This window comes from Arachis ipaensis, chromosome B09 (assembly GCF_000816755.2).
Source record: "Arachis ipaensis cultivar K30076 chromosome B09, Araip1.1, whole genome shotgun sequence".
Classification (NCBI taxonomy): domain Eukaryota; kingdom Viridiplantae; phylum Streptophyta; class Magnoliopsida; order Fabales; family Fabaceae; genus Arachis; species Arachis ipaensis.
Genome location: NC_029793.2, coordinates 5,570,695 through 5,580,027, shown reverse-complemented (window position 1 = coordinate 5,580,027; position 9,333 = coordinate 5,570,695). Strand labels below are relative to the sequence as shown.

The window sequence follows — 9,333 nt, the reverse complement described above, 5'->3', positions numbered from 1 at the left end:
ATTTGGATCTATTTTTTTTATATAAATTTAAACAAATTTAAATTATAAAAATAAAATTAAAATTTATCAAAAATTTTAGAGATAAAAATTAAACATGTATTTTTTATACGGGGTGCTACACATCTATGTAACCATGTAACCAACTTGGCCTAACACCAAAAAAATCCAATACCATTAAATGAAACGTGAAATACACGTGCTCCATACACACGAAATCGCCCAACGCTTCTTCTTCTTCTTCTTTTCACGCTCGTTTACGCACGGAGCGTCTTCTTCTTCGCCTTCCTCCTTCTCTTCCTTTTTCACGTTCTTTCTTCTTCACGTGTTTTCTCCTTATCGTCATTCTTTTGTTGTTGTTGCTGCTGTATTTTTTTGTCTTTTCCTCTTTCTCTCTCTGGTGAAAAAGCAGTAGAAGGTGAGGAAGAAGAGTTTTGAATAGTGCAGAATGAACCGAACACAATACTCATGGTGAACCGAACATAGTACTCATGGTGAACCAAAAATAATACAGTTGTATAGTACTGAGTGAACGAAACATACATAATCCATTATATAAAATCAAATTCAAACAACTTTCTGCAGAATAAACCGAACACAGTACTCATGGTGAACTGAATATAGTACTCATGGTGAACCGAACATAGAACTCATGGTGAACCGAAAATAATACAATTGTATAGTATTGAGTGAACGAAACATAATCCGTTATATAAAATCAAATTCAAATAACTCTGCCTACAATTTACATATTATCAATTCAATTCAATTCAATTCAGTACACCTTCGTCCATTTAATTCAATTAAAATTAGTAATTGCATTCCATTCAATTCGATTCAAAATTGAATAATCCAAACTTTGTCAGTTTGATTCGTTTCAGAAGAGTAATCCAAATCGCTCTCCTGTTTACCAAAGAATTATGAACCCCTAAACACTGAACCCTAAACACTAAAACTAGAACCCTGAACACTGAACCCTAAACCCATAAACCCTAAAACCTAAATCATACACCCTAAAATCTAAACCCTAAACCCTAAACCCTAAACCCTAAACCCTGAACCCGAACCTTGAACTCTGAACTCTGAACCCTGGACGCTAAACCCTAAACCCTAAACACGAACCCTGAACACTGAACTCTAAACCCTAAATGCTAAACCCTAAACCCTAAACCATAAACCTTGAACCCTATTGTAAACCCTAAACCCCTAAAACCCTGAACTCTGAACCCTAAACTCTAGACCCCTAAACCCTAAACCCTCAACCATGAACACGGTGAACCCAAATTAATACACGGGGACGAACCGAAAGTTGGAAATACACTGAACCCCTGTACACCGAACCCTGAACCCATAAACCCTAAACCCTAAAACCTTAAACCCTGAAACTATCGTCATTCTTTTGTTGTTGTTGTTGTTGCTGTATTTTTGTCTTTTCCTCCTTCTCTCTCTGGTGAAGAAGTAGTAGAAGGTGAGGAAGAAGGGTTTTGAATAGTACAGAATGAACCAAACACAGTACTTATGGTGAACCGAATACAGTACTCATGGTGAACCAAAATCTTAGTTATGGTGAACTGAAATCTTAATTACGGTGAAACAATTATACAGTGCTTAGGGAAGAAAACAGAATATATTGGTCTAATTTTTGTTAGACTCCTTTCTGCGGACCGAACCGAAAACATGAAAGTGATGAACCACCTCTTTAGTACTTACCGAACCAAGAAGTTACTCACATTTACTCAGAGTTACTCACAATTATTGACACTCACAATTACTCACAGTTACATATTATCAATTCAATTGAATTCAATTCAGATGTAAATCACCTCAGTCCATTCAATTCACTTCAAATAAAATTAAAAAAATTCATTCCATTAAATTCAATTCAAAATTCAATAATCCAAACCTCATCAAATTGATGTGTTTGATAAAAATCATCAAAATCGCACTCATTCAATTTATTTGAAGTTGATTCATTCATTGTTTCAATTCAAAAGTGCATATCGAAGAAAAAAACGAAGAAGAAGATGAACGACGAAGATAATTGGGTTGAATTAATCCAGATCCATAATGCAGAAGAGAAAAACACGAAAAAGGAGAACAACGAATTTAATTAGGTTGGTTTACGTTGTATGAAAAGTTTAGGTTGAAAAACGTTTATAACGCAAAATAAAGATTCGTTATATAGGTTATAAGAGGCACGTGTAAAATAGACGGGAATATAGGGCGTGGAATAAAAGTTATTTGTATACCATCCATGTAATTTTTACATAAATGTAGAACTTTTTCCTTTTTTATATTAGACGAAATCATATAAGTTACTTTCAATCATGTTTTTTATATTATGTTTGTTTTTATAGTTAAATCTTTCATAATAGATACGTGACACGAGACTTAATTGTTCAATGATATGGCATATCTTGTTATATATAATAAAATTGCTAAGGACTCTATCACAGAAATTATTCTATATATTATTTTGTTTGTGGTGATGTGCAATTCTATGGCTCGACTCGGTGATAAACGTGTTTATGGTGAATGGGCTTTTAATGTTTCTTAGGCCATGGAAGTTTAACTGTACCTAAAACACAAAATAAGGATTAATAACCATCTAATCTAATGTTTCTTAATTTTTCAACTCTCACCCTCTTACTTCTCAATCTTAAATCCGTCACATTTTCTCTTTAAAAAAAATTCTTCTTATTTTTTTCAACTAATGAGATACTTTTTTGTTAAAAAAATCAAAATTCAGATGTAATTAGCAAGAATTTTTTTTTTTAACTTTTTAATAACACATTTCGCTGTAAGCAAGGTATATGAATTTTGATTTTTTTTTTATAATTTTTTTGCTAACAGCAAAAAAACTGCTACCATATCAAAATACATCACCCTCTAACTTTATATTTAGACAACTTTAAAAATTAATTTATATCAAATTTTTTTGGCACAAGATTCAAGAATTTTTATTTTGTCCTTAGTTTGTTCACGTTGAGTTGGTGTCTCGAGAAACAAATAGAGCTACGAATTGGATGGCTAGATATGATGCCAAGAGTAACTCTAATAATATTATTTGGTCCGAGCCTTGTGTTGATCTTCAGTAAATCAACCGTTCGGATATAAGATAGTATTTACTTTATTTCTTTCCATGTTTAGACACCCAAAAAAAATTAAAATACAAAACTGTTAGGATTTTGTTGAATTAGTCCCATATTGCTCAGGATAGCAAATGGAGTGGGTGGCCTAGACTATAAATATGAGGCTAAGTTTTCCATTTGTTTTTGCACCAGTCAGAAACACTTTAAGCTTGTATCTGATTTTTCTTTTCCTCTGTATTCTTTATTAGAGAGTGTTGTGTGGTGTAGTTAGATATTTGCTTTGAGAGAGTGTGGGTGTACTGGGGTGCCGGTGAGAGAAAGAAGTCTATGTGTTATAACAATTTTCACATAGTGATATTCTCTGGTTGTCATTTGACAACGGCCGTGGTTTTTTCTCCGGTAATTGGAGTTTCCACGTTAAATTATTGTGTTGTGATTGTGTCTATTTTATTTCTCTGTCAAAGGTATTTTCTCAACGGGAAATGGTGTATTATTCCCAACAGAACAATTTAAGACAAAATAACTAACTTGCTAGCTGCTAGTTAGCTAGAATGTAGAATACGTCATCACTACAAATTTAACTTAAAATTGCAACACAATTTCCAAGCTATTTTATTTCTAATACTTGTCTATACTAATTAGGAATGAACGAACTACAAACTTATCTAGCCAAGGGAGTCATATCAGTACTAATCAAATTGACACTGACGTGCCCAACTAAATCTTCATTTTGAAGGTCACAACTATTATGTTTTCGACCTAACTCTGCAGCCAAACACTCCTTTAGCTCTCTTACTATGTCACTCATGTATGGCCTTTCCAAAGAACTGGGAGACACAGAAGCCATTGCAATTTCAACCACTCTCCATGCAGAACCATTGTCAAAATCTCCTTGTATTCTTGAGTCAACAATACTTGTTATATCCCCTTCAACAATCATAGAATTAACTCGTTGACTTATATGATCAGTCATGTCTTCCCTTAAAATTATAACCGGTTGACCTGTTATTATCCTTAAAAGAACTACTCCAAAACTATACACATCACTTTTCTCTGTCAATCTGTTTGATGTCGTGTACCTAATAATTTGGTTAGTTAATATTTGATTATTCTCTTATCGAAATTTCTTTCAATTAGAGCGATGAATAATTAATCATATAATTGAAATTAAAGTATTAAACACATACTCAGGATCTAGGTAGCCTGGAGTTCCAGCCACAATTGTCGACACATGCGTATCGCTGTCGGCCGCAAAACATTTGGATAATCCAATATCAGCGAGTTTGGCATGAAATTTTTCGTTTAGTAGAATATTGGAGCATTTCACATCTCTGTGGATTATAGGTGGCTTACAACCATTATGCAGATATTCCAATCCTGAATTTAAATTTGAATCATGCATAAATGGTTAAGAACTAAAATTTGATGAAGAAATTTACGTTTTCTTTCTCTTCCTAACCTTGGGCTGCATCCAATGCTATTCGAAGTCTATCTTCCCAATTTAAGGACTTCTCCTTATTGTTTTTTCCTATAAAAAACGTAAGAAATTTCACAATATTTGATAAAAAAAATTTGAAGTAACAAAATATTTCTAATTAAAAACTTTTTAAAAATATAAAATCATCTCGTTAAGGAGTCAATGGAGTATTTGTATAATGTGTACAATGAACTATTTATTTAGCTCAATATGAGTTAAAAAATAAACATCCAGGTAAAATACTACTAATTTCTCAAACATAACACACCCATACTATTCAAAATAACCATCCGGGTACCAGAGAATAATAAACATCTAATATCCTACTGAATCGAACATCCCTAAACCTCCATTGTACACATTGTATAGATACTCTATTGGCTCCTTATATTTCCTCTTAATCATTTGCACATTTTAGAACATAGAACAGAAATAATTGTGATGGTACCTGAAAGATGTTCATCTAAATTTCCATTCGCCATGTATTCATAGATGAGTCCTATGTTAGTTTTTTCATTGCAATAACCAATGAGAGACGTTAGATTTCGGTGATAGACTCTCATTAGAAGCTTAACCTGCCATTCAAAGCCATTTTCTGTTTTTGTCATGATAGCAACAATATGATTTAGATTGAGATTTCTTTCACTTGTTGTATTATTTTCTATGCATATATTGATTATTGAGCACTTGCCTCGGCAACAAATTGTTGATATCCTTGCACCGACGATAGCGAAAGCATTTTGACAGCCACTTGAATGTCTTCAATAAAGCCATGATAAACTTTTCCGAATCCACCTCTACCTAGAATCTTATCAAAGTTGTTGGTCATCTTAACAACCTCATTAAAGGAATATTGCCGTTGCTTTGATTCCAATTGCGACCCGTTCATTGAATTCCGACGTTTCCCGAAAATGATCGTAGTAGCTGATTTTGATGAAAACTCTCAGTTAGTGACAATCACATACTATGTAGAGAAATGTTAGAGGATCGTCAGAATTTATTGTTTTTAGTTATTATTTAGCCATCAACTGATTATCAATTCCTTTAGTGTAATTCCTTTGTCTCATACTTTTAAGCATTAATGACTAACTGATGGCTAAAAACAATAAATTCTAATGACTTTCTAACATTCTTCGTTAGCTAAATAAAAAATTGTCTATTCACGTTATGTAGAGATTGTAATTATAAATTCCAGTTAGTAACAGTTACCATATTGCTTTTTTAGGCGAAAGATTATAACTGCTTCAACAATTACTAGAAGCAGTAATATCCCTGCAATTGATGCTACCACTGTAATGGTTGCATTATTATTCTTCTTTCTTGTATCATTTGTTTGCTGGTTGCATGAAGTTGATGCACATAGATTTGGATTTTGTCCCACACTATAAAATAAGCATTTAGATGACAGTACAACAAAGTTAAAGCAGGGTACTTAGGAAATTTTGTGAGTAATTATTATTAGAAGACCTAAATAAAAGAAAAAGCTACTTCAACTATATAACTAAAAACGTGAATACCTATTAATAATACACAAGTATATATAATAATAAAGGGATCTTCAATGTCAAGTAGATATTATTGATTCTTGGTATTAAGTATATATATATCAAGGATAATATCTACCTCAAGGATAGTTGACCATCACTTTGTTTTTGAAGGAGTTCATTTGAAACTGAACCTGTTAGATTGTTGTTTGCCAAGTTTCTGCAAAAGCAGAAAACAAATATGACATCCTTCTCAATTTAACTTTAAAGTAATACTAGGTAATAACTTTTTTTTATTAACATTAGCTAATTTTTTTAAAATTATTTTATTTATCTTAAATTCTAGACTCTAAGGCATAAACTATTAACTCTACGACTTAAGCTATAAACACTAAATTTTAAAAGGAAAAGTATAGGGTACCAACATATTATCTGCCAATTTCTGCCAACTCTTATTTATAATTGTGTTTTATGGAAGTGTGTTCGTGAATGTGTCTAATAATTAATATATTTTAAATACATATATAAAAAGACACATCCAGAAAATATATTTATAAAGACACTTCTATAAAAAAAAGACATTTTTATTAGACACATCCACGAATACACTTCCATAAAACACAATTATAAATAAGAGTTGGTAGAAGTTGGCAGATATGTTGTTGGTAACGTAGCAGAACCGATTTTAAAATTAGTTAATGTTAGCTAACAAAAAGTTAATTTTTAATATTTTTCTTAATTTTATAACCAATAAAATCATGTGAACTTACAAGTATTCTAGTGATTGCAGTTGTGCCAGGAAAGAAGGTATATTCCCATTTAAGCCATTGTCCGATAAATCTCTGAGAGCGAGGGCAATTCAAATTCACAGTTACAATCCAAAACGGAGGGGTAAAATACACAAATGTAATAAAATGGGTGTAATTATCATAGGTAACTTTTTATATGAAGATAATTTTATGTAAAAATAATAGTTTAGATATTAGACAGGCACTATATATTAAGCAATTTATTTAAATATATCAAATTATCTAATGATTTTTAACTGTTATAATTTAGTCACGTAAAGATATGTCTATATGCTTAGCCATCTTATTTATTTATCAACTAAATGAGATGAGATGAGATAGATACTCACAGGGATTTTAACATGGTAAGCTTGGAGATATCAGCCGGTATATGTCCGTTGAGTCCACTTGAAGACAAATTCCTTTATATATTCCATTTCCAAAAACATTATTATTTCAAGGAAAAGTGTAGGTAAACAATGAAAATATTAAACAATGTAAACAATAGATATATCGAATGTTCATTTTATTAGTATACAGATGGTTATTTTAATATTAAAATTTAGAGAATTAATTTGAAGAGGTAGTGTGTTTTTATTTGATTGGTGATTGTTTATATTGTTCAACAAAATTATTGTCCCTCTAGCATTCCCCTTATTTCAATCATGAATATAATTAAAGGTAATGCTAGATAATCAATAACTTTTTTAAACAATATGAACAACCATCAATAAAATAAAAACACACTACGCTTCTAAATTATCCATCTAAATCTTAATATTAGAATAACCATTCGCACATCTAATAAAATAAACATTCGATATATCTATTGTTCACATTGTTCACTAATGTTGTTGGTTACCTGTACTTTTCCTATAATTAATAGTTTTGTAATTTTTGTGTTATTGAATGAATGATGAGCTTACAAGGATGTGATTCTTAGAAAGCCATCAAAAGAGCTACACTCTACACCTTGCCACTTGTATGCAATGGGAGCACATGGATCTCCTTCCCAGTTTCTACTGTTCATCCTATAAGCCCTCTTGATGTTTGTGACTGCCTCCACTGGTGTGTATATACAAGCAAAGCTAAATATGCTTACAAGAACCAAAAGAAGAAGCTAAGTTAGATAAAATAGCAGCATCATACCGTCATTTCTTTGGGTTTCTAACTCTGAAAAATCTTTAGCAAAATAAATCTCAAGAGCATTGATGATGGGTGGAAGGGTGGAAGATTGTGTCCGAATAAGTGAAATGTGACCCCTTTTTGTTAGAAGCCAAGGTCCGGTTAGAGTATTTCTGGTGTGTACTTCATGGTATCTGAGTTGTAATGCTGCATCCCAAGGCACGTCATTTATGGTGGTATTGAATGATCTAGTTTGATTTGTACCCAACTTCTGAAGCTCAGTGAAGTGTAAGTAGAAATAGTATTGGTGCTCAGTTTCATCATCAATCTCCCAGTTGAAGTCTAATGAAGCAGTAACGTTTCTTGGTGTAGCTGCAGTCTCCATCACAACTGCTGGTGGTTTAAAGTCATGCTGAATCAAGTCCTCGTTGCTAAGTCTGCTGCTTAATTGTGTCCACTTGTTGTCCCAATAAGGCTCCCATATTCGATCATATGGATCATCTTTATACCTGTATAACCAACGTATATAACATATTAATATTATATGTTCCCATAACTTATATAGTAATAATAATGAAGGTGAAAACTAAGGTGCAGTTAACTTCACGTGAAGTTGATACCTGAGAGCCATTAGATGATGTGACTGATTTGATTAAAGATATCAACTTCACATTAAGTCGACTTCAACTGAGTTTTCACGCAATAATCAATCATGTTATGCTAGGTGGACACGGGTTATGCTAGGTAATCAATGACTTTCTTAAACAACATGAACAACTACTAATCAAATAAAAATACACTATACTTCCAAATTATCCACTTAAATCTTAATATTAGAATAACCATCCGCACACCTAGTGAAATGAACATTCGATATATTTATTGTTCACATTGTTTAATATTTTCATTGTCTACCTATACTTTTCCATATAAAAGATGCATATTGCTATGTATGTATTAAAATTACGACTATGCTATGTGTACATCAAAGTCAGTTATCAGTACTAAAAAAAGTCCATTATCAGTATAAAATACATATTAGAATATAAATACACATGGAAAATAAATTAAACTATACATGGATCTATACATAAATACATTGGTAGCTGATTTTAGTTGCTAATTTTAATGTTCGAATAACATTTTGGTTAAAATTATCTACTAAAATTAGTCACTAGTATAAAATGAGTTAAATAACACATACATTTATACACAAATACATAGTGAATGATTTTAGTATACAAGTAACATTTTTGATAAAAAATAATCACTAAATCAATCATCTATATATATAAAATACATATTAAAAATAAATTAAATATATATAGTTATACACAAATACATAATATTATAATTAACAATTTATTTTT

At 31.5% G+C, this 9,333-nt stretch overlaps 1 protein-coding gene across 1 annotated transcript in view; it reads right to left on the bottom strand.

Moving 5' to 3' along the window:
- LOC107614763 (probable LRR receptor-like serine/threonine-protein kinase At1g05700) overlaps positions 3,593–9,333 on the bottom strand; it is a 7,826-nt gene continuing 2,085 nt past the window's right edge. Inside the window, exons 3-13 of the mRNA XM_021111703.1 lie at positions 7,988–8,472; positions 7,765–7,903; positions 7,189–7,260; positions 6,821–6,892; positions 6,190–6,270; positions 5,776–5,948; positions 5,258–5,490; positions 5,015–5,141; positions 4,549–4,617; positions 4,277–4,466; positions 3,593–4,168 (exon numbers count right to left, since the gene is read on the bottom strand). Coding sequence (XP_020967362.1) covers positions 3,751–4,168; positions 4,277–4,466; positions 4,549–4,617; positions 5,015–5,141; positions 5,258–5,490; positions 5,776–5,948; positions 6,190–6,270; positions 6,821–6,892; positions 7,189–7,260; positions 7,765–7,903; positions 7,988–8,472 — 2,059 coding nt within the window. The 3' untranslated portion in view covers positions 3,593–3,750. The remainder of the gene's footprint in view (positions 4,169–4,276; positions 4,467–4,548; positions 4,618–5,014; positions 5,142–5,257; positions 5,491–5,775; positions 5,949–6,189; positions 6,271–6,820; positions 6,893–7,188; positions 7,261–7,764; positions 7,904–7,987; positions 8,473–9,333) is intronic.